The following is a 25,871-nucleotide window of genomic DNA, read 5'->3' as shown; positions in this document are numbered from 1 at the left end:
TTGCCGGCTAACACATACAGCCTTCCCCTTCTTGAGAGACTGATGTCACATAATTTTTTTAAAGATTTATTTTTATTTATTTGACAGTTACAAAGAGAGAGAAAGAGAGAGGGAGAGAGAGAGAGAGAGAGAATATGTCTTCCATCCACTGGCTCACTTCCTAACTAGATGGCTGCAATTGCCAGAGTTGAGCTGATCTGAAGTCAAGAGCCAGGAGCTTTTTCTGGGTCTCCCATGTGGGTGCAGAGGCCCAAGGACTTGGGCCATCCTCCACTGTTTTCCCAGACGCATTAGCAGGGAGTTGGATCAAAAGTGGAGCAGCCAGCACTTGAACCGGGCACCCAGATGGGATGCTAGCACCACAGGCTGGGGCTTTAACCCTCTGCACCACAGTGCTGGCCCCTACAGATTGTTTTTTGTATGCTCGCTCTGGGCAGTGAACCTAACTCAGTAATAGTGTTGAAGACTTGAACTTGAAAATTCCCACATCTCCTGTACCTCAGATATTTAATTTCGGATAACTTGTGATATATCTAGAGGTTTGGTGGCTCTTTTAATATTAACATGTTCAAAAACAAAATCGGGCTGGCGCCGCGGCTCACTAGGCTAATCCTCCGCCTGCGGCACCGGCACCCTGGGTTCTAGTCCCAGTTGGGGCGCTGGATTCTGTCCTGGTTGCTCCCCTTCCAGTCCAGCTCTCTGCTGTGGCCCGGGAGTGCAGTGGAGGATGGCCCAAGTGCTTGGGCCCTGCACGCGCATGGGAGACCAGGAGGAAGCACCTGGCTCGTGGCTTCGAATTGGCACAGCGTGCCGGCCGTAGCAGCCATTTAGGGAGCGAACCAATGGAAAAGGAAGACCTTTCTCTCTGTCTCTCTCTCTCTCACTGTCTAACTATGCTTGTCAAAAAAAAAAAAAAAAAAAAAAAAAAAAAAGGCACTGTGGTGTTAAGATACCTGCATCTTATGTTGGAGTTCCTGGCTGTGCTCCTGTTTCCAGCTTCTTGCTGATGCACACTCCATGAGGTAGCAGGTGGTAGCTCAAGCTCTTGGGTTCCTGTTACCTTTGTGGGAGATCTGCATTGAGTTCTTGGCTCCTAGCTTGAGCCTGCCCAGCCCTGGTTGTTGTGCGCATTTGCGGAGTGAGCCAGGAGACAGGAGATCTCTTTGTGTCTCTCTTTACAATGTTAGTATGTATTTCTGCCTTTCAAATAAATAAATAAAAATGTTAAAAATTAATACTTTCCACTCATTTCTACTGGAGGCAATACTTTCAAACTTGTTTATTTGTTCATAGATTTAATTTTAAGATACCAGCTATTACAAATTTGGACTTAATAAAGAATAAATTTTGATGAACTGAGAGGTTAATTTTAGTTTTCTTATATACATACAGGTCTGTGTATGATGACCAACCAAATGCACACAAGAAATTTATGGAAAAGTTAGATGCTTGTATCCGTAATCATGACAAGGAAATTGAAAAGATGTGTAACTTTCATCATCAGGGTTTTGTAGATGCTATTACAGAACTCCTTAAAGTAAGAACTGATGCAGAGAAACTGAAGGTAAGAAACATGTTAAGTTTCTCTTTACCTTTGTTCTCATTAAGTTAGTCAAGGATTAGTTTATAGTACGTATGTACAAGTCATTATTAAATGTGCTTTCAAGAAGTGAATGGGTATATGTATTTGGGAATGCTCTTTATGCTCTATTAACACAGTTGTCATGCTAATGACAGGAGTAATCTCTTTTTTTCTAAAGCGAGTAATGCATTGACTTAATAGGATTTCTTTCCATGCGGGGACATGAACTCAAAACAAGCATACAATGAAAAGCCCTATTTGCAGTTTTAGAACTTTCAAAATGACAATTAGTATAATAGTGATAAAAATCTATCATTCAAAATCCTTTAAAAACTACTGTAAATGATTTTGTTCTAAAATTATAATATTGGGACTTTAAGAAAAAGCTTAACAACAGTGTATTTTTCTTATAGAAAGTTGGTCTACAGTTTCTGTCAGCAGCAAAAATATTGAGTGAGGCTTAGATTTGTTCAGTAGGAATATAAAATATTTAATTATAAGAATTGTCCTATTTGTCTTTCTTTACATTTAGAATGCTTAGCAGACAGAATTCAAAGGTTATGATTAGAAAACCATTATATAAAGGATATTCAGATAACAAGAGACCAAATACAGCATCAATGAGGTCACTGAGCATCTTTGTTCAGAAATTAATGAGATTTTTAATAAACCAGAATGTGCTTCCTTACTATGATGACCTAATGAGTCACTTAATATGTGGGAAAATTTGAGGTTGAGTTTTGCCTGCACCTGCAGCATTAAAATGTTGCTGTGGATTGAGATTTCCGTGTTTGATGTTAATCAACCACCCAGTGTTTGCATTCAGCAAAGTATGAATGTTTAATTACCATAAAATGCAATCACCATTTCCTACAGACAATGAATGGCACATAGACCTCATTGAAGTTATCAAAAAGGGACCAGTGGTCAATTGGGTCAGTGATTTGAATTGTTTGACAGACTTAGAGAAGCAAGTAAAGTTCAAAAATCCTGAGTAAATTTGAGAAGTTTGCCACAGAATCTGTTAAAAAGAACTGTCATAAGTAATTGAAGTTAACAAAAGCCCTTTTCAATCAAAAGTTCAAGTTCAAGCTGTAGAGTTAATTTGAATTTGCATTTCTTTGTTCTAAGTTTCTCATGAAGCATGATCTGATTACAAGGGTGAGCAGTTACATCAGGGCAGTTTTATGCATATTTGTCTAACTAAGGTGAAATTATTTTTAAGGTGCAAGTTACTGATACCAACCGAAGGTTTCAAGATGCTGGAAAAGAGGTGAGAAAAATGATACATTTTTAATGTACTCCATATGTGCATACTATTTAAATGTTTGTTTAAAAATAAGGACTTTTTTCTTTTCTAAGGTGATAGTCCAAACAGAAGATATTATTCAATGTAGAATTCAGCAAAGGAATATCACTACTGTAGTAGAAAAATTACAATTATGCCTTCCAGGTGAGTTAAACTTGTTATAATATAATGCTTGGCCTGGTAAAATTATATTAAAAGCATATGGTCACTCTATTATGGGAATTACAGATTATTTGGTGATTACCTCCCAACAAGGCCCATGATCATCTTTCCTGTTCACTGTTAGCTGAATTTCCATGGTTTTCTTACATTATAAAGCCCCTGTTTGATTGTCACATCAGTTTCCTAGAACAGCCTCCACCTTCCATTTCCTTTCTATCTAGTTTGCTGTTTGACCCCTCCACCCCTCCTTTGTTACTTTTCCCCCTCAGAAAACTTTCCCACGAGGAAAGTGTCTTTTGATTACATTTTCTTGCCTTTGCCTAATTTGCCTAATTTTTTTTACCTCTAGTTTTCCATTGTTTTCTGTTTGTTACTTAACAGGTTGGTTTTGCTTTGCTCACAATCTCATTTTGCTGATAAGGTAAGAAAACATCGAAAGTGCTAGGTTTTCCTCTTTCTTGCATTTCCTCCTGTATTTTGGAAAGACTGGGTTTCTGGTCTCTCTGTTAGCTTAACTATTGTGGGGACATCAAAAACTTCTGAAGAGGCTAAATCAGTATTTTCTTCACCTGGAGTTGAAATATCCTTATGAAACAGAAGGAAGCAGGATTACTTGAATATCATTTTTTTCCCTTGATATTGTAAGCTAAATCCTAATTCACTGTCCTATTTTTAAACTTCTTTTTTAAATAAAGGAACCTAAATTGCCATATCCAGGGAAATAGAATGAGATGTTTTATATAATGTTCATATAATGTAATTTAGCTTACATACAAATTATATTATAATCAAAATAATCAACAGATTTGATTGGTTAAAGAAAATATTGCTATTCTCACTTAGGAGAAAAGCTTTTTGCTTTTTAGAATCAATGAAATTCTTAGGTTAACCTCTGTTGGGCCAGGGATATTTTCACATTAACTTTGAGTAAATAAAGTATCTGCTTATTATATTAGGTTTTAAGGTTGAGAAACCCACTTCTTTACCTAGGTGAATAATATTGGATACACTGTGACAACTATGAAGACAGCCTCTAAATCTGAATGTTTCGTCCCTGCCTGGTAATAAGCCAAAAAACATTAGTACTGACAGAATGAGAAAGCTGAATTCAGCTTATTCCCTTTAGAGGACTATTTTAGAGAAATAAAAGAAAATAAAAGTTAGGCTTTTGTCACTGCTACTGTCTGCTTTCAAGGCTGGGTAGCAGCTCTGAGTTCATGTATATATCATGTTCCTGAAAGCCACAACCAGATCCACCTTCTTTCCTCTATCCAGCCTTCTAATGATCTACTCAGAACTGTTTTTTTTTATATCAGGCATTATGGTAGGTATTGAAACTATAAAGTTGAAAATGGCACAGCCCAGCTTTTGAAGGATCCTACAGTCTAATGTGAATAAAGACAAGTAAGTCATCAGTTAAAGTACAGTTCCTGAACTCCTCCTTGGATTAGAAGGAATATGAGAGGATACAAGAAGTCAACATAAACAATGCACTTGCCTGGTATATGAGTTGAGTGTTTTTCGAGGAAAACATGATTTTTATGTGATAAACAGTATGGAAATAGTATGAAGTAGATGTGAAATTTAGGTGAATGGTTGAGATAAAACAGGAGACCTCAAAGAAAGATTGTACATAGAGTAGGAGGCTCTGTCCCAAGTTATGTGTTCATTTTAATGTTTTGTTTGGACCTGAGAAATATTACAGTAGAGGGCTGTGATGGAGGTGGGCAGAGAGTCCTGAGAGCCTACAGAGGTAGTGCTGGTTGACTCTGACCACAATTGCAGGTTATACAGTTCTCTGATAAGTAAATAATGTCATTTATTTATTTATTTATTTATTTTGCCATGCAGAGTTAGACAGTGAGAGAGAGAGACAGAGAGAATCATAGACAGTGAGAGAGAGACAGAGAGAAAGGTCTCCCTTCCATTGGTTCACTCCCCTAATGGCTGCTACGGCTGGCACTGCACCAATCCGAAGCCAGGAGCCGGGTACTTCCTCCTAGTCTCCCATGCGGGTGCAGGGACCTAAGCACTTGGGCCATCCTCCACTGCCCTCCTGGGCCACAGCAGAGAGCTGGACTGGAAGAGGAGCAATTCTAGTTGCTAGTACCCGGTGCCCCAACCGGGACTAGAACCCCGGGTGCCAGTGCTGCAGGTGGAGGATTAGCCAAGTGAGCCACGGTGCTGGCCTAAATAATGTCTTTTGTAGACTTGGAGACCTGTAGGAATAGCTATGTGACTGTAGAAAATCTGGACAGAAATGTTTTCTCTCTGTTCTAGGAAAATGAGAGTTGGCTTGATAAGCCAGTAATAATTTACTCACTTTATACTTTGAAATTCTGCTAAAGTTAAATGTTAATCTACACAGTTGCTTTAAAACATTTTTGGCAACAGTGTGTCATCTTACTGAAGCTTAAGATAGTTTTATTGAATATTTGTATTTCTGGCCTTTTGATAGGAAGGATGAAGTGAATGAAGATGGTCTGTTTATTTCTACTTTTATATAATTAATAAAGCTACTGTAAGCATTTAAGGCTTTTCTTTGTGGATTTATTATAAATATTTGTCTGTGGTGAGTTTTAACATAGTTGTGTTGTTTTATTTGGTAAGTTGAGTCAAAGTCAGTGAATCTCACTGTCATTCAGTTTTCTTTCTCATATGGAAATAATATGGGATTGATCTGAAATTTACATGAAGTTCAAACTTCTTATTCCACTTCAGGGAAAAATATTTGCAATTTCTGTGTAGAATAATTGTTAGTAGGTTAAAGTCTTAATTTTAATTGTCAGCATATACAAGAGTTCTAGGTTCTATATATATATATAGATGTTCAATATACATGGAAATTAAAATATTTTCATGTACTTGATGTCTATAACATTTTACTTCATAATAGCCTAACTCAAAATATAAATAAGACTACTGAATTTATAATATACTCTTCCCTGCCTTATTATTTTCATCTCTCAAAATACTTTTCCATTTTAAAAGATAAAATGTTATATTTTTTAATGCAGTGCTGGAAATGTACAGTAAACTAAAAGAACAGATGGATGCAAAAAGGTGAGCTGGTTTCTTTCCTGTTGTTTTAAAAAAGATTTCTTTGTCTTGCTGGAAGCTCAAAAAAATTTAATGGGAATTATATAGTTTTTGCCTTCTACTTCACACTAACTTTTATTAATGCAGTTTGCACATCAGGATCATTCAGTAAAGCAAATCTTAAGCCATTTCATAATGAACCCTTGTTTTTTGTAAGTAACTTTAAGGACTGATGATATTAATAAAGAAAAAGTAGACTGCTGAACCTAAACGATGGAATTTTTATTAACTTATTAATGTATTAACACTGCATACTGTCAAGGACTAAGTGCATTTTGTGAAGTGAAAGCAAAGTGTAGGCATTTGTGTTTGACAATCTGGACTAATGTAAGTTCACATTGTATCTTACAACACAAATGAATACGTAAGTGAAAAATAGTTTACTGATTGCCATGGAAACATTAGCTATAGCAGTATTTTAAAGATGAGCAATTTTAAAGTAACACTCAAAAACCAGGATAAATGAGATGCATTTTGACTAGGGAAATAATGATTTCTTCTTGTTTTACTAATAACTACTTATTTATCATAACACATTATATATAAATTTGTAGTCAAAGCTTTGTGTATATCCTTCTTCATAGTGCTGGACATTGAATTTCCCTACATTTTACCAGCTGGTATTAATTAATAGTGACATTTTCCTTATTAATGAAAAAAACAAACTATTTTTAAATATAGTCTTGTTTTCTTTTTACATATATACTGTTAATATATTACTTTTTTATATGATTATGCATCCTTATATTTTAAAGTTTCAAATAATAGCTTTTTTTCCCTACTTCCCACTCACCATTCCTCTTTGGGACAAAAACTTTTACCTTTTTTAACTGATGATTTTGGTGTTTACACTTACATCTTTAAGTAACTGACTTTTACTATTACTTTACACTTTCCAGTTTGGGGCATTACTTATTTTTATTTTTTTCAATAATGAGTGTAAAATATTCAGATTTTCTGTTATTTCCAAAATGTCTTGCATCTTTTTCTTCCTTCCTGAAAGCATGGGTTTATATGTGGGTTTTCTTGTTTGTTTGTTTGTTTTCCTTTTAAATCTAGAACAGTCTTTCTGCTTCTCTTTGTTTTCCATGAAAAGAGTCCAGGCTGGTTGTCTCATAGAGCAGGGCATTATGGATTTGGCTAATTGTTTCCTCATGAGTGGATTTGGGTTAAATGTTTTTGGCAAGAGTATGACATAAGTCATATTGTGTACTTCGCTGTATGACAGCAGAAGGCGTTTACTAGACCTCTAGGTTATGCTAAATTTGAACTTTTCATTACGGAGATGATTACCAGATCTCTTTTGAACAATTATGTTTTTCCCTTTGCAATTAGTGATCTGTGAGGTGATACTTTGAGTCCTGCTTCTTAACCTTTCACCCAATAGTTTTAGGATTCTTGCTTTAATTCATTACTATATTGAGGTTATAAAATGATTACTTAAAAATTTATTATTCCTCTAATATCTATTAACTGGTTTTTATATATAAAAAGAAGAGATTATTTGTCTCTTTAGCCTTTTGCCAAGATGAGTGAAGGGCTGTTGCCCACATGCCTGGAGTGAAGAAAATCTGGAGTCTGCTTATTTTTTTTTTTTTTTAAAGATTATTTATTTGAAAGGCAGAGTTACAGAGAGGCAGAGGCAGAGGCAGAGAGAGAGACTGCAACTGCCAGGGCTGGGCCAGGCTGAAGCCAGGAGCCCAAAATTCAATCCAGGTCTCCCACGTGGGTGGCAGGAACCCAGATATTTGAGCCATCATCTGCTGCTTCCCAAGATGCACTGTGTCAGGAAGCTGGAATTAGAGTTCTTTTAACACATATATAGGAATAGAATTACTGGGTTATAGCATGGTTGTATACTGTGTTTTATAAGAAACCATTAAAGAGTTTCTAAAATAGCTATATCATTTACACTCACCCCCCCTACCTAGTCAGTGTATTAGAATTTCATTTGCTCCACAGCCTCATGAACATAGGTATTTAGTCATTTTATCTGAGTTTTACCATTTTAATTCATGTGTAATAGTACCTCATTGTGATTTCAAATTGTGTTTTTCTCATGACTGTTGTTGAATACCTTTTCATTTGTTGATTGGCTATTTTTGTGTTTTCTTCTGTGATGTGACGTGACCTTTCAGGTATTCTGCTTATATTTCTTAATAAATTTTATTTTTAAAATTTTGTTTGTATATTTACTTGGGAGAGAAAAAGAGAGTGAGCACTTTCATCTACAGGTTCATTCCCCAAATGCCTGCAATAGCTGGGGCTGGGCCAGGTTGAAGCTGGGAGCTTGGAATTCCATCCATGTCTCCTACATAGTTGGCAGGAACCCACTTACTGGAGCTGTCATTGCTGTCTCCCAGGGTCTGCATTAGCAGGAAGCTGGCATCAGGAGTAGTGACCCTCAGTCAGACCCAGGTATTCTAACATGGGATGTGGATGGATGTCTTCACTGGCATCTTAACCACTAGTTTAAATACCTTCTCCTAGATTTTATTTTATTTTTCAGACAAGTTTTAGGTTAACAGAAATATTGAACAGAAAGTACAGAGAATTATATGCTTTCCTCTCCCTCCAACATACAATTTCTCTCTTATTAATACCTTATATTAGTTTGGTATACTTGTTGCAATTGATGAACCAAAATTGGTAGATTATTGTTAACTAAAGTCCATATTTTACTAATTTAGGGCTCACTCTGTGTTGCACAGTCTGTGAGTCTTGGCAAATATATAATATCATGTGTCCACAATTGCAGTATTGTAGTTTCACAGTTACAGAATAGTTTCATTGCCCAAAAAAGTCCCCCAGGTTGCATGTCTTTGCTCATCTTCCCTACAAACCCTTGCCAGTCACTGAATTTTTATCATTTCTTTGATTTGACCTTTTCAAGAATATCACATAATTGGAATCATATGATATATAATATGTTTAGACTGGCTTTTTTTCCACTTAGTAATATGCATTTAAGGTTCCTCTGTGTCTTCTCATTGCTTGATAACTCATTTCTTGTCACTGAATAGTAGTGCATGGTATGCATATGCCACAGTTTGTAGTTTTTTTTTTTTTTTTAACCTATTGAAGGGCATCTTGGTTGCTCCCTCGTTTTGGTAGTTATGCATGAAATAGCTGTAAACATTTGTGTGCATGTTTTTTGGGACAGAAGGTATCAATTCATTTGGGGTATAATTACTGGATCATGTGGTAAGACTATGCTTACCTTTAAAAAGCTGACAAACTGTCTTTCAAAGTGGCTGTACTATTTTGCAGCATTGCCAGCATGAATGAGAATTCCTTTTGTTTCACATTCTCTCTAACATTTGCTGCTGTTCCTGTTTTAAATTTTTTCTACTCTGGGGTGAAATAGTATTTCATTGTTGTTCTAATTTGTAATTCCCTGATTATATGATGTTAAGCTTCTTTTCTTTTATATATTTGGTGAGGTGTCTATTCAGATCTTTTGCCTAATTTTAAAATATTGAAGTGAAAGTGTTACGTGTATATTTCAGATACAAGTCCTTTATCAGATACGGATTTTGAAAATGTTTTCTCCCAGTCTATACTTGTCTTTTCATTTTGTTAGCAGTGTCTTTACAGAGCAGAAGTTTTTAATTTTAATGAAGTCCAACTTACCTTACTTTTTTATTTTCCATGGTTTGTGCTTTGGTGTTATTTCTAAGACTTCACCACTAAAACAAAACTACCTAGATTTTCTCCTATGATATGTTGTAGAGTCTGAGAGTTTTGTGTTTTACATATGGGCACATGTTCTGTTTTGAGTCAATGTTTTGTGAAAAGTGAAAGTTGGTGTTTAGATTTATTTATTACCTTGCTTGTGCATGTCCAGTTGTTCTAGCAACATTTGCTGAAAAGACTATCCATTTTTCATTGACCATTCTTTGCTCTTTCATCAAAATAAGTTGACTAGGCTGGCACCACGGCTCACTAGGCTAATCCTCCACTTGCGGCGCTGGCACCCCGGGTTCTAGTCCCGGTTGGGGTGCTGGGGTCTGTCCTGGTTGCTACTCTTCCAGTCCAGCTCTCTGCTGTGGCCCGGGAGTGCAGTGGAGGATGGCCCAAGTCCTTGGGTCCTGCATCCGCATGGGAGACCAGGAGGAAGCATGTGGCTCCTGGCTTTGGATTGGCGCAGCACTGGCTGTTGCGGCCATTTTGGGGGGTGAATCAACGGAAGGAGCCAGGAGCTTCTTCCAGGTCTCCCATGTGGGTGCAGGGATCCAAGGACTTGGGCCATCTTCTGCTTTCCCAGGCCATAGCAGAGAGCTGGATCAGAAGTGGAGCATCTGGGACTTGAACCAGCGCCCACATGGGATGCTGGTACTGCATGCGGCAGCTTTACCCACTACACCACAGCATCAGCCCCTAGTCTTTTACTTCCAACCTGCCTTTATATTTCAGGTGATTTTCTTGTGAACAGTAGTATATCATTGAGTCTTGCTTTTTAAAAAATCCAGTGGACAATCTCTGCTTTTTGAATGAAATTTTAGGCCACTTATATTTAATGTAATTTTTATTGTAATTCATTTTAAATTTATTATTTTGCTATTTGTGTTCTGTTTTTCCCATTGTTTTTAGTTCTGTTTTCTTCTTTCCTTTTTAGCATTGAAGATTTTTAAACTTCTTTTGATCTTCATGTTTTTTATTTTCTGTTTGCTTACTAGCTATACTTCTTTGTTTTGCTTTTTATCAGCTACTCTAGAAATTACAATATTCATGTTTAACTTACCATAATCTACTGTCCAGTAATACCATGTTTCATGAATAATGTAAGAATTTTACAATAGTACAATTATATTTGTCTTCATCTTGCCTGTTGAATTCTTTTTAAAAAATAGATTATTTATTTGAAAGGCAGGAAGAGAGGAAGAGGGACAGGGAGGTGAAGGGAGAAGGAGAGTGAGAGTGAGTGCTTCCATCCACTGTTTGACTCCCTAAATAGCCACAACAGTCAGGTCTGAGTCAAGCTGATGCCAGGAGCCAGGAACACCATCAAGGTCTTTGACGGTGGCGGCAGTGGTTCAAGTATTTGGGTCACCATCTGCTGCCTTCCTGGGAGCATTAGTAGGGAGCCATGTCAGAAGCAAAGCAGCCAGGACTCAAACTGACACTCTAAAAAGGGATTCCAGCCTTGCAAATGGTGGCCTACTGTGATGTACCACTATACCAACTCCCTGTTGAGTTCTTATTTCATGTATTTTATGTGTAATATAGGCAGTAAAACACACACATGGACACACGTATATGGATACTGCAAAAAGTATGTATGAGAATTATAATTCTAACAGATTAATTTATACTTACTAATTTATCTTTTCTGTTGCCCTTTTTTCCATTTTGCAGATTGAGGCTCCTGTTATAATTGCCTTTAGCATGATGAAGGTTTTGTTTTTTTTTTTTTTTTTTTTTTTTTTTTTTTTTTAGCATTTGTTGTAGTGTATATCTGATGTCTTAATAGGAAATATCCTTATTTTACTTTCATTTTTGATCAATACTTTTATTATATATAGAATTAGAGATTGTCAGGCATCTCCTTACCTCACCATTTTATGTATTATTTTATAGTTGTCACTGCTCCATTATTTCTGTTGAGAAGCTCTGCTGTCATTCTTATCAGTGTTATGAATTTTATGAGTCATTTCATAAGTTTCATAAATCATTTCTTCTCCTACGTCCAGTCTTTTGTTAAGTTCATTGGATGAATTCTTTACTTCTTTGTGTTTTTTTTTTTTTAATTTTGAGTATTTCCACTTGAGTCTTTGTTATTAATTCCAAGATCTAGGCCATCTGTACATATGCTTCTGTTGTCTTTTTTCTTTTAATTATGAGTTGGACTTTCTTACTTAATCATATAACATAACTTTTTTCTTGTATGCATGACATTGTATTTAAAGAATACTAGAGGCTGAAGTAACCACTTGTGTGATAGAGCGACCACTGGTGAAGTAGAAATGCCCATGGAGAGGCAATGAAATGAGAACTGTTGGCAGAATTTGTACCTGTGTGCCAGAGAACCTTCATAGTACTCACATGTTCTTCAGTTTTGATCACACACACATTTTTGAAGTGCCTCATATTTATAAAAACAGACATCTTGTCAGAGGATTAACATAGCAGGAGATTAACTCCAGTGTTATTTATAAAAAATAAAAATTGAAGATTTAAAATAAGAAAGTAAGAATGCTATTACACTATGATTCAGACTTATAAATAGGGTAATCATCTTTTTTTAACAATTTTATTTATAAGGTAAATTCCATCATATATTGTTAATAAGCTGTACAGAACTGGAAATGTAGATATATGGCAAGATGGAAATACAGTCATGTTAGTGAGGTAATTACTACATGATAGCCTCAGTTCATGGTTGCTTTTTATGTTTCCTTTATAGTTTTTGTACTTTTCACTGGTTTTGGATTGCTGAAAAATAGTATCATGTATTTCAAAACATAAATGACATACTGTTATTATGCAGATTTTGCTTACATTTAGAAATAGCTAAGTTCAAGAGATTTGTGGCTTTCTTATAGAAAAGATCCAAGATCTTGTCTCTGTTTTCTGCTCTGTGCCTAAGATGATAAACTTTCTGTGTATAATAGCCTGGATTTCTCAGAAAGCAGAGCTTGAGGTATGCACTTATATATTACTACTATTTTAGGGAGTATAATCCTAGGGAAGTTCATAAGCTAGACTGAGGGAAAGGGAAATGTGACAGAGAACTTGGGAGAACAGAAATGAGGGTGAGTGTCTGAGTTAGCTATTGCTTGATACTGATGATTTTCAAAACTTTTTGGGAGGTTGTATAAATTGTTTTAAGTCAGGATATTGCATCCAGGACATGAATTGGCGCCCATATGGGATGCCAGCATTGCAGGAGGACGCTTTCTCTTCTGTGATGCAATGCTGGGGTCCCCCAAAACTTTTTAAAATTTTTACTTTAATTAGAATTAAGTCTGTGCTATGTACTTTTTTTGGAGTGTGATAGATATGATGGGAAAGATAGTATGAAATTATATATCAAATAATTAAATATGTAGAAATCTGAAACTATTATATATGCAAGTAAAATATTGTAATAATTGTGATAATGCTCTTGGTGTTATAAATTTAGATGAAGTAAAATAAGGAAATTTAGGAGAGTATAAGCCATGAATTTTTAGCCTACAACTTGTTCTTATGGTTTATAGCTTAGTAAACAGAAATTAATGTTAATTTTACTTGTTTAACTGTTATTGTGTTTTTTATGATTTTTTAAAATTTATTTGAAAGATATAGAGAGACAGAGTCAGAGAGCTCTCATCTACTGGTTCAGTCCCCAGATGCTTTCAGTGGCCCCCAACTGGGGCCAGAGTCAGAGCTGGGAACTCAATGTAGGTGTCCCATGTGGATGATAAGAACCCAAATATTTGAGCCATCGCTGCTGTCTCCCAGGCTGTGCATTGGCAGGAGGCTGGAGTCAGGAGCAGAGCCAGGCATTGAACCCTGGAAGTCTGCTATGGAAAACAGGCATCTTAACTGGTATCTTAACTACTATGCCAAACACCTACTGCTACTATGTCTTTTTTGATGAGAATGTTAGCTTTATTACTGATTTGCATTTACTTGTAAAATGAATGTGATAATACATCTTACAGAATTTTGTTTTTAACTTATCACAGGTATTATTCTGCCCTAAAAACTATGGAACAATTAGAAAATGTGTACTTTCCCCGGGTTAGTCAATACCGGTTTTGTCAACTAATGATAGAAAATCTTCCTAAACTCCGTGAGGATATTAAGGAAGTCTCCATGTCTGATCTCAAAGATTTTTTGGAAAGCATTCGAAAACATTCTGACAAAATAGGTGAAACAGCAATGAAACAGGTGAGAGTAAAAGAATTTTAATTTAATATTAATAGTCTGAGAAATAAAATATATCCCAAAATTCACTTATCTTTTATAAAATTCTTATTTTTATTTACCCTTTTCTTATCTTTCCTAGTTCTTCCCCATCTCTCTTTTTTCTTTTTTTAAAGATTGATTTGTTTATTTGAAGAGACAGAGAGAAAGAGACCTTCCATCTGCTGGTTCACTCCTCAAATAGCCACAAAGACAGGGATGGGCCAGGAACTCCATCTAGGTCTCCCATGTGGGTGGCAGAGACCCAAGTTCTTGGTCCATCATCCACCTCCTTCCTGGCCACATTAGCAAGAAGCTGGATTGGAAATGGAGCATTCAGGACTTGAGCCAGCACTCTGATATGGGATGCCAGTGTTGGAAGTGGCAGCTTAACGTGCTGTACCGCAGTGCCTGCCCCTTAAATTATTTTCATTTTAAAAAGATTTTTAAAAAGATTTATTTATTTATCTGAAGGACAGAGTTATACACATGGTAGGGGTAGGGGTAGAGGAAAAGAGATAATGATCTTCCATCTGCTGGTTCACTTCCCAAATGGCTGCAATGGCCAGGGCTGGGTCAGGTGGAAACCAGGATCCCGGAACTCCATCCACATTTCCCATGTGGGTGCAGGGACCCGAGGACTTGAGCCATCTTTTGTTTTTCCAAGCATTTTAACAGGGAACTGGATTGGAAATGGAGCAGCCAAGACTCATACTGATACTTTTATATTCATTTTTGCAGGCAGAAGCTTCAAACTCTGCACCTTAATGCTAGCCCCTCAAATTATTTTTGATGGTGTTTTTTGTTCATCTCAGGTAGTTAAAAACTTAGTCGACAAAAAGAACTTTGTGTACTATGAATGAACAGAAGCTACAAAACAGAACTTACGCCAAACTTACTACTTTTCTTATCTATGGAGACCATACCTGGGGTCATTTTCCCTATCATGATGAAATATGGTTATGTTGTCATGTGTTTGCTGAGTTAGGATTCTTGTGAATTTAAGTAAATTGGTTTTAAAATTATGATTAATGCTACTGTGTCTTTACAGCACTAACTCCATTTTGAGTTTTTTCTTATAAATCAAGCAATAACTGACCCAAATACCTGGCTGATAGTCTTCTTACTCTGGCTGTCAATTTTTTTTTAAGATTGATTTATTTATTTGAAAGTTAGAGTTGCACAGAGAGAGAAGGAGAGGCAGAGAGAGAGAGAGGTCCTCCATCCACTGATTCACTCCCCAGATGGCTGAAATGGCCGGAGCTGCACCTATCTGAAGCCAGGAGTCAGGAGCCTCCTCTGGGTCTCCCGCGTGGGTGTAAGGGCCTAAGCATTTGGGCCATTTTCTGCTGCTTTTCCAGGCCATAGCAGAGAGCTAGACTGGAAGTGGAGTAGCCGGGTCTTGAACCGGTGCCCGTATGGGACGCTGGCATCGCAGGTGGCAGCTCAACTTGCTACGCCACAGTGCTGGCCACTGTCTGTTAATTTAAAAGTCATATGGATTGGGTATTGCAGGTAAAGCCGCGACCTGAGATGCTGGCATCCCATATGGATGCCATATCAAGACCCAACTGCTTTGCTTCCTGTCAACCTTCCTACTAATGTGGCTGGGAAAGCAGCAGAAGGTGACCCAAGTGCTTCAGCCTGGCCCAGTCCCGGCTGTTGGTGCCATTTGGAGTGTGAACCAGACGATGGAAGATCTTCCTCTCTCATTCTCTCTCTCATTCATTCACTTTCTCTCTCTCTTCCTCCCTCTCTCTCTGTAACTCTTTCAAATAAATCTTAAAAAAAAAAAAACCATATTGGAAACTGTGTGCTTAGATGCAAATAAGACAGTTTTCTTCTCATAGTAACTAATAGAGCCAGCGGACAAAAAAATCACTAAGCATATAGACTTTTTTTTTTTTTTTTTTGACAGGCAGAGTGGACAGTGAGAGAGAGAGACAGAGAGAAAGGGCTTCTTTTTTTCCATTGGTTCATCCCCCAATGGCCGCTGAGGCGCACTGCTCTGATCTGAAGCCAGGAGCCAGGTGCTTCTCCTGGTCTCTCATGCGTGTGCAGGGCCCAAGGACTTGGGCCATCCTCCACTGCACTCCCGGGCCACAGCAGAGAGCTAGACTGGAAGAGGAGCAACTGGGACAGAATCCGGCGCCCCGACCGGGACTAGAACCCGGTGTGTGCTGGCGCCGCTGGCGGAGGATTAGCCTATTGAGCTGTGGCTCCAGCCAAGCATATAGACTTTTAATAATATGATTGACAACCATGACCTAATTGACGCATACACATAACTGTATCCCATAATTTCAGAATGTACATTCTTTTTAAGAACGCCTACCAAAATTGATTAAATTCTGGTCCATCCACAAATATGGCAAATATTTGGAAAATATTGATAAATTTCAAAGAATTAAAATAATTGGGTTTTCTCTCACCTGATTGGAATTATTCTAGGAATCAGTAACAAGTAAATATAAACCATTGTATTTTTAAAAATTAAGAAATAAAATTCTGAATAACCTATGGTTCACAGAAGAAACTGCAGTTGAAACCAGAAAATATGTTGAAGTAGGATTGAAGTTGGCACTGTGGCACAGTGGGTTAAAGCCTCAGCCTGCGGAGCCAGCATCCCATGTGGGTGCCGGTTTGAGTCCCAGCTGCTCTACTTCCGATCCAGCTCTGTGCTATGACCTGGGAGAGCAGTAGAAGATGGCCCATGTGCTTGGACCCCTGCATCCGCATGGGAGACCCAGAAGAAGCTCCTGGCTCCTGGCTTCAGATCAGCCCAGCACCCGCCATTGTGGCCATTTGGGGAGTGAACCAGCAGATAGAAGATCTCTCTCTCTCTCTCTCTCTCTCTCTCTCTCTCTCTCTGTAACTCTCTTTCAAATAAATAAATCTTTTTTTTTAAAAAAAAAAAAAGAAGGAAGTAGAACATTGAAATTTGTAGGATGAGCAGAAATTGTGTTTAAAGGGAAATTTACAGCCTTAAATTTATGAATTAGGAAACAAAGGCTGAAATCTGTAATCTAAATATCTAAATTGTCATTTCAAGAAACTAAAAAAATTTTTAAAAAGACAAAAGAAGGAGTGAAATAAGAGCAGAAATATGCATACTAGAAAACAAAATACAGGAGGGAAGATAATAAAGCCAAAAGGTAATTCTTAGTCTTTTGAGATAAAATTGATGAACCCTTGTAAGACTGTTCAGAAGAGAAGAGCAAAGGCATAAGTCATGAATGAAAAAGGTGACATCATTATAGTTCAGATATTAAAAAGAGAAAAGATTAGGAACAAATATTTTGAACTACTTTTGACTATAATTAGAGTAGAAATAATATGAATTTTTCTCTCCCCAAAATAGGCACAGCACCAGAAAACCTTCAGTGTTACTCTGCAGAAGCAAAGTAATATGAAATTTGGGAAGAATGTTTATATCAATCATGATAGAATTCCAGAAGAAAGAAATGAAATTACATTGAAACATGTACTTGAGGACGAAGATGAGAATGAAGAAGAGGTAATAGGGTTTCTTTCTTTATCTGTTCTTGGGTACCTTTTTTTTTCTTTTGGATTATAGTGTACATTTATGTGTTTCATAGTCTTTCCATCTTGATCAGATTGTAATGTATTATTAAATGCAGTTGAGTCATCTGAAATATGAGGCTATATAATTGACAAAAAAACATAATGACAGAAAAATAATACAGGTTATATTTAGAAGCCTTAGTGTTCTACCATAATTAGTAAAGGCATAAATTATTGCAGTGATCACTCATAATTATTGGTGGTAAATGTTTTATTAGATTTTTTTATTAAAAATTTTTAAAAGAAATTTGAGAGGCAGAGATAGCAAGAGAGACAGTGAAAGAGGGTTCCCATCCACTAGTTCAGTCCCCAAATGTTTGAAACTGCCAGAGCTGAGCTGGGGCTGAGCTAGGAGCTGGGAATTCAATCTAGTTTCCCATGTGAAGAACGCTATCAGTTGAGCTATCACCTGCTGCCTTCCAGGGTCTGCATTAGCAGGGAGCTGGAGTCAAGAGTGTAGCTAAGTATTGAGCTTAGCACCCCAATATGGCTTGGCGAATGCCCACCCCTGAGGTAAAATTTTTATTTTGTAGTGTCTTGGCCTTGCGATTTGGCCCTATTCTGGATCGCCTACCGTTTTTTTCTCCAGATGGTGCTGAGATACTGAAGAATAACTTCCAATATTGTTAAAGTTAAGATTTTTTTTTTAAATTAGACAGGCAGAGTTAGACAGTGAGAGAGAGAGAGACAAAGAGAAAGGTCTTCCTTCCGCTGGTTCACCCCCCAAATGGCTGCAACAGCCAGAGCTGTGCCGATTCGAAGCCTGGAGCCAGGTGCTTCTTCCTGGTTTCCCACACGGGTGCAGGGGCCCAGTCACTTGGGCCATCTTCCACTGCCCTCCTGGGCCACAGCAGAGAGCTGGACTGGAAGAGGAGCAACCGGGACTAGAACCCAGTGCCCATATGGGATGCTGGCGCCGCAGGCGGAGGATTAACCAAGTGAGCTATGGTGCCGGCCCCAAAGTTAAGATTTTTTAAAAAGAAAAATCCTAATAACTAGAACTTTGAAATAATCTTTACATATTAATTTTTTCCATCCTTTGTGTTCAAATTCATTGTCTTATCCTATTTTTTTATTCTCATCACAAAGTTGTCTATTTTTTTTAGAGATTTGTTTTGTTTATTTTAAAGGCAAAGTTGCAGAGAAAGATAAGGAGAGACAGAGAGAGAGGTCTTCCAGCTCCTGGATTCTGGCTTTGGATTGACACAGCTCTGGCCATCTGGGGAGTGAATCAGTGGATGGAAGACTCTCTCTCTCTCTCTCTCTCTCTCTCTCTCTCTCTCTTGCCTCTCTGTAACTCTGCCTTTGAAATAAATTAATCTTAAAAAAAAAAAAAAGTAGAGCAGCCAGGACTCAAACTGGCACCCATATGGGATGCTGGCACTGCAGGTGGCGGTTTTACCCACTACACCACAGTGCCAGGCCCCCAACAATAGTAAATAATATGACTTACTTGCTTAAGAGAAGGAACTTTGCTATAGCTAAACCATGAATCCATGCAGAATTTTTACAAGGCAATAATGAGATGTCTTTAGATATCCATAGCAATTTTCTAATACTCTATAAGTACATTAAAGATATAACATGAACTACTGAGGGGCTGGTGCTGCAACATAGTGAGTAAAGCCACCGCCTGTGGTGCCAGCATCCCAGATGGGCACTGATTTGAGACCCAGCTGCTCCACTTTTGATCCAGCTCTCTGCTATGGCCTGGGAAAGCAGTGGAAGATGGCCCAAGTCGTTGGGTCCCTGCACCTACGTGGGAGACCTGGAAGAAGCTCCTGGCTCCTGGCTTTGGATTGGCTCAGCTCTGGCTGTTGCAGCCATCTGGGGAGTGAACCAGCGGATGGAAGACCTCTCTCTCTCTCTTTCTCTCTCTCTCTCTCTCTTTCTCTCTCTCTCTATGCCTCTCCTCTCTCTGTGTAACTCTCTCAAAAAAAAAAAGTCCATGAGTCTCCTTGTCTAACATTACATTCTAAGAGTTGACCAGCAGTTTGATTCATAATTTTTTTGACTATTTATAATTTTTTAAAAATTGTTTTATTTTTCAGGTCTTAACTGTTCAGGATCTTGTTGATTTTTCCCCTGTTTATAGATGTTTGCACATTTATTCTGTTTTGGTAAGTGTGTTTTATTTTTGTATGTTAATACATTTATATACAGGGGTCTTCAGAAAATTCATGAGAAGTGTGTATTATAGAAAAATTATGCATGGATATAATAGTATCAGATTCTCTCAATTGTTTAATAATGTATTAATTTCCCCTTGTTTTTAAGAATACTTTTGCTGGATATGGAATTCTTCGTGTTTTTTCTTTAGCACTTTCTTTGATTATGTCATTTCACTGCCTTATTTTTTTAAAAAAAGAAAGATTTATTTATTTATTTTTATTTATTTGAAAGGCATATTTAGAGAGAGGGAGAGGGAGAGGCAGAGAGAGAAGTCTTCATCCACTGGTTCACTCCCCAAATGTCTACAACAGCCAGGGCTGGGTCAGGCCACTGCCGGGAGCCAGGAGCCAGGAGTTTCATGCAGGTCTACCACATAGGTGCAGGGGCCTAAACACTTGGGAGTCATCTTCTGCTGCTTTTCTTAGGCCATTAACAGGGAGCTCTATTGGAAATGGAGCAGAGGGAACATGAACTGATACCCATATGGGCTGCCAGCATTGTGGGCCATGACTTTACCTGCTATGCCAAAAGTCAACCCCCAATCTATTGCCTTCTTAAGACAATTACTTTAAAGGAGTTCAGAGGCTTGAGAAATCGTATGATCGAGAAAGGATGATGATTATGTTAATTAGAGGAAAAGAACTATATCAGTTAACTTTTTTTCTTACAGTCCTCTATTAAAAGACAGAACTAACTCTGTACTAACTGTCCAAGATAAAAATGCATTTATAAGCACAATATAAATGTAAAGTAAACTCATTGTCTTAAAAGAGCATATATAAGCACAATATAAATATTATTTTATAAATAAGTTAGTGATGTTTCAAGTGTGTTCAGCTTGATGAGTAGATTTGCTAGGAGAATGACTCTTTCTAAAGTCATAATAAATCATCCTTTAGTATAAAATCAATAATACCTTTAGTCTATTCTGTGATTAATTCTTCAAATGTGTATGAGTATTAAAAAATTCTTTCAGATTTTTTCCAAATCTAATGTTTTGCCTTTTATAATGTCAAGTGGTAGTTTATACATTTTTTAAAATATGAACTTACTTGAAAAGTATGAGAGGCCTAGAGAGAGAGAAAGAGGAAGATGAGGAGAAAGAGAAAGAGATATATAGCGAGAGACAATTCCCGTCTACTGGTTCACTTCCCTAATGTTTACAATGACTGGTGACCAATGCTGAAGCTGGGAGCCAAGAACTCAATTCAGGTCTTTCATGTGAGTGACTAGAACCCAATCACTTGAGCCAACACAATAGACTTCCAGTCAGAAGCTAGAGCCTGAGCCCAGGCACTCCAGTGTGGAACCTGAGTATCTTAACCGTTAAGCTAAATGCTTGCTCCAAGATTTTACTTTTTAAAATATAAAGTAGCAAATATTGAACATGTAACTGGGTTTGCACTTATGACAATTTGGTTAAACAGCTTTAACTGAAAAAAAAAAAAAAAAGGGTTAGCCAGTGTAACATGAAATTTTTTGGCAGCCCCAGAGAACACTATTAATGTTTAAAAGATTTAGCTTCAGTTGCTGTTTTTCTTTACAACTCTCCAAGGAGAAGTGTCAAGATCAGCCAAAATCATGTTTACATTGAAATATATAGGACATTGTTCATTCAAAACTGTGTTCTCAGGGCCTGTACTGTGGCATAGCCCGATAAGCCACCGCCTGCAGGGCAAGCACCCCAGATGGGTGCCAGTTCAAGTCCCAGCTGCTCCACTTCTGATCCAGCTTTCTGCTAGTAGCCTGGGAAAGCAGTGGAAGATGACCCAAATGCTTGGGCCTCTGTACTCACGTGGGAGATCCATTTGGAGCTCCTAGGTCCTGGCTCTGGTCTGACACAGCCCAGGTCATTGTGGCCATTTGGAGAGTGAACCAGCAGATGGAAGACTCTCTCTCTCTCTCTCTCTCTCTTTCTCCCCCTCTCCCTCTCTGTAACTCTGCCTTTCAAATAAATAAATAAATAAATCTTTAAAACAAAAAAAGCGCTACCTTCTCTTTGCTATACTGTCAGAGGACTGCTTCTTAATAAAGTAATATTAATTATCAATAGTTGAGGATAAAAGAGGTCATTTAAAATTATTGTGTTATCATTACTCCCACCTGTGTGATTACTCCCTACCATATGTCTTGACTAAGTACATCTCACCACAGGACAAAATATACTGCTGTTTCTAATGATTTACCATTAACAGAAATTTGTGCAGGAAGGAAAAAACTCCTGTGTGTACATAGTTCCTTGATTAATCATCAAAAGAGACATTTCCTTTCCTTAGCACCCTGGAGGTTTTTACACATCAATAAAATGCATTTGACAGTACTATTATCAGTGAAGATAGGGCTTTTTTTTTTTTTTTTTTTTACACAGCAAGTGTGGGAGCTTCCAGGTTGGCCTCCGAAGAACCCCACCTCATAGTATTCACATCTGGTGGTAGTCCCTCCCTCATTATACCAAAGTCAGTATATATGGCCAACAGGACAGAACAAAAGTCATGGTATGTCACTTCAGAGACTAGGTTCCATCTTCTCTGCTGAATCACTCACTCTGGGGGAAGGCAGCTGCAAAGTCATAAAACCTCTCAGCAACCTTGTAGAGAACACATGTGGCAAGGAGCTGAGCAAGTAGTGTCCAAGAATAGGCTTTAGCTTGATTACACAGTGCAACTGCAAATAGAAGTTAATGCTGGGGCCGGCGCCGTGGCTCAATAGGCTAATCCTCCGCCTAGCGGGGCCGGCACACCGGGTTCTAGTCTCGGTCCGGGCGCTGGATTCTGTCCCGGTTGCCCCTCTTCCAGGCCAGCTCTCTGCTGTGGCCAGGGAGTGCAGTGGAGGATGGCCCAAGTGCTTGGGCCCTGCACCCCATGGGAGACCAGGAGAAGCACCTGGCTCCTGGCTTCAGATCATTGTGGTGCGCCGGCCACAGTGCGCCGGCCCTGGTGGCCATTGGAGGGTGAACCAACGGCAAAAGGAAGACCTTTCTCTCAGTCTCTCTCTCTGTCCACTCTGCCTGTCAAAAAAAAAAAAAAAAAAAAAAAGTTAATGCTGCAGGCTTGTCCCAATCTAGGTAAGAAATCTAGGCTTTCAAATTTCTATATCCACACACGTGATTGATTCACTTCAATCTTAATAACATAGTGTAAAGTGGGGGAGAGATAGATCCAAGGCACTTCCAGCTCCTTAAGAGAAGGATTTCAAGGGGTCAACACGGTGGTGTGGCGGGTAAAGCCACGGCCTGCAGTGCCAGCATCCCATATGGGCATTGGTCCGAGTCCTAGCCATTCCTTTTATGAGCCAGCTTTCTGCTATGACCTGGGAAAGCAGTAGAAGATGGCCCACCCAAGTCCTTGGGCCCCTGCCCCCACTTGGTAGAGCTGGAAGAAGGTCCAAGCTCCTAGCTTCGGGTCAGCCCAGGTCTGGCCATTGTGGCCATCTAGGGAGTGAACCAGTGGATGAAAGACTTCTCTCTTTCTGTCTGCCTCTCTGTAATCTGCCTTTCAAATAAATAAATAAATACATCTTTAAAAAAAAAAAAAGCAAAGGATTTCAAGGAGATTGAACAAAGTACCAACAGTTAGAGAAAAATTATCACTGTGAATGTAGGCTAGCGTTCCTAGGCAGATACTTTATACAAAAAAAGCTGAGGATCTAAAAATTATTTCCTTAAAATTTCTAGCCCAAGACTTCTTTGAAAACCTTGTATCATTAGTAATTCATAGGCCAGTACTCCTCAACTATAATCGGTATTCATCAAACATATTTGGAAATTCATTTATGCAGTATTCCTTATTCTAAGAAATGCGTCTCCATACTCTGAAAGTTAAGGACATGGCTAGCTAACAAAATTCACACAAATTCTTAGGATTTCTCAAAGCCTGAAAAGTGATAAGCTATGCTGTAGGTATTTCTTACAGCATTTTTAATATTTTCTCTCTGTTTTTTTGAAATTATACCTTTTATCTTTGAACAAGACACTTTAATTAAAGAGAGCAGAAAATGCTGCCTTGAAATTTTAAGTGGAGCTCTTTTAGCTAAAATGGACTTATAGCTGATAGACCTAGTTTTACAGATTAACGTTAACCTTTTTATAATCTCTTCAAAATTTACTTAGTGGATACTTTCTAAGTACTTTATATATATTTACTAATACTCAATATAGCCTCAGAAATTTAACTGTATTTTTTTTAAGATTTATTTTATTTATTTGAAAGAGTTACAGAGAGAGGTAGAGACGGAAAGACAGGTCTTCCATCCACTAGTTCACTCCTCAATTGGCCACGACAGCTGGAGCTGTACCAATCCGAAGCCAGGAGACAGGAGCTTCTTTCAGGTCTCCCATGTGGGTGCAGAGGCCCAACGACTTGGGCCATCTTCCACTGCTTTCCCAGGCCATAGCAGAGAGCTGGATCAGAAGAGGAGCAGCCTGGACTAGACCTGGTGCCCATAAGGAGGTTTTAACCCACTGTGCCACAGTGCCAGCCCCTTTAACTATATGTTTATAAATGAGAAACTCAACTGATAGAAGTAATTTGCCCAATGACAAATGCAAGGAAGTGGAAGACATGGAATAATAACAGATGGAAGGAAGAGGAGTTATAAAAATAAAGAGATGGGGCTGGCGCTGTGGTGCACTAGGTTAATGCTCCGCCTGCGGCACCGGCATTCCATGTGGGCAACGGTTCTAGACTTGGTTGCTCCTCTTCCAGTCTAGCTCTCTGCTATGGCCTGGGAAAGAGTGGAGGATGGCCCAAGTGCTGGCATGGGAGATAGGGAGGAAGCACCTGGTTCTTGGCTTTGGATCCTTGTAGCTCTGGCCGTTGCAGCCACTAGGGGAGTGAACCAACAGAAGGAAGACCTTTCTCTCTGTCTCTCTCTCTTTCACTGTCTGTAACTCTGCCTGTCAAATAAATATAGAATCTTTAAAAAAATAAATAAAGAGAAACTAGCTTTACCAAATAATTTTTTGGTCATACATATAACTATTAGTTATTATGCTAATCGCTTCTCAGCCTTTTGGCTAAGATCAAGTGTAGTTACTATGCTAATGAACATTTAAGTCCAAAGAATAGTAAGACCACACCAACACAGTAAAAAAGAAAAAAGTAGTGCCAGAATTGAAAAAAATTGACATCTTTTAAAATGTGGTTTTACTTGAATTTTTAAACTCTTCATATCATAAAGATATAACATAAGAAGAACTAAAATGATCAAAAATGATAAATTAATATAGTTAATTATAAAGACAAATTCTGAGAATATTCAGAATGTTTATTTTGAATATTTGAGAAAATTTTACAGTTTCTGAACAGTCACAAAATTGATTCTGTGAAGTCTAAGGTTTTCTATAATTCTGTTGGTTCTCTACCATTGACTTTTGATTTTTTAATCATGATTTTACTTCCTAATTTTAATCATGATTTTATTTCTTTAATTTTGATCATGGACAGTGAAATGCAACCTAATACCCAATGTATCTCTCTCAGCAAGTGCCATACTGAAACCTCATATAGTGTCTGTTTGCTTAACACTTGTTGCACAAGGATAAATATATATTCTTTGCCTGAGGGCTTAGTGCTTGTTGACATAAGCTATCAAGATAAAGTGCTATAAAATTATTTCATTAAAAACTGAATGTGGCATTAAAGAGTCAATTACTGGTCAACAAATATTTATGAAGTATCAGAAGCAATACTGGGGAAGGAATAATAAATCACACTCTAATGATCTTTGTCCTTTTGAGCCATACAGATTCAGAACAGAGATAATGCTAAATAACAGAAGTAATTATTAATGCTAATTTTAGTTTGCTGTGTCTGCATAAACAGAAGATTAAGAGCTACCAAAGAGGAGCCGGCACTGTGGTGTGATAGGCTAAGCCTCTGTCTATGGCGGCGGCGTCCCATATGGGTACTGGTTCATATCTGGGTTTCTGCTCTTCCAGTCCAGCTCTCTGCTATGGCCTGGGAAAGCAGTAGAAGATGGCCCAAGTGCTGAGGCCCCTGCACCTACATAGGTGACTTGCAAGAAGCTCCTGGTTCCTGGCTTCGGATTAGCCCATCTCTGGCCATTGAA

The 25,871-nt window shown here is 38.1% G+C and overlaps 1 protein-coding gene across 10 annotated transcripts in view; it reads left to right on the top strand.

The window, feature by feature from the left end:
• The window catches only part of EXOC6 (exocyst complex component 6), a 324,395-nt gene that overhangs the window by 158,176 nt on the left and 140,348 nt on the right, over positions 1–25,871 (top strand). For 6 of the 10 annotated variants that reach the window (XR_011382367.1, XM_051823933.2, XM_070057613.1 and 3 more), the window contains 7 exons: positions 1,393–1,564; positions 2,808–2,855; positions 2,945–3,035; positions 6,071–6,116; positions 13,826–14,030; positions 17,407–17,562; positions 19,682–19,750. Coding sequence is in view for 9 of the 10 variants with exons in the window: in XM_051823933.2 (XP_051679893.2) it covers positions 1,393–1,564; positions 2,808–2,855; positions 2,945–3,035; positions 6,071–6,116; positions 13,826–14,030; positions 17,407–17,562; positions 19,682–19,750 (787 nt within the window). In the remaining variant the exon portion in view is untranslated. Of the gene's footprint in view, positions 1–1,392; positions 1,565–2,807; positions 2,856–2,944; positions 3,036–3,434; positions 3,475–6,070; positions 6,117–13,825; positions 14,031–17,406; positions 17,563–19,681; positions 19,751–25,871 lie in introns of all 10 variants that reach the window. The other 4 variants (XM_070057617.1, XM_070057616.1, XM_070057614.1 and 1 more) reach the window with 2 other exon arrangements.

Source organism: Oryctolagus cuniculus, chromosome 15 (assembly GCF_964237555.1).
Source record: "Oryctolagus cuniculus chromosome 15, mOryCun1.1, whole genome shotgun sequence".
NCBI lineage: Eukaryota > Metazoa > Chordata > Mammalia > Lagomorpha > Leporidae > Oryctolagus > Oryctolagus cuniculus.
This window is presented reverse-complemented; position numbering and strand designations above follow the sequence as displayed.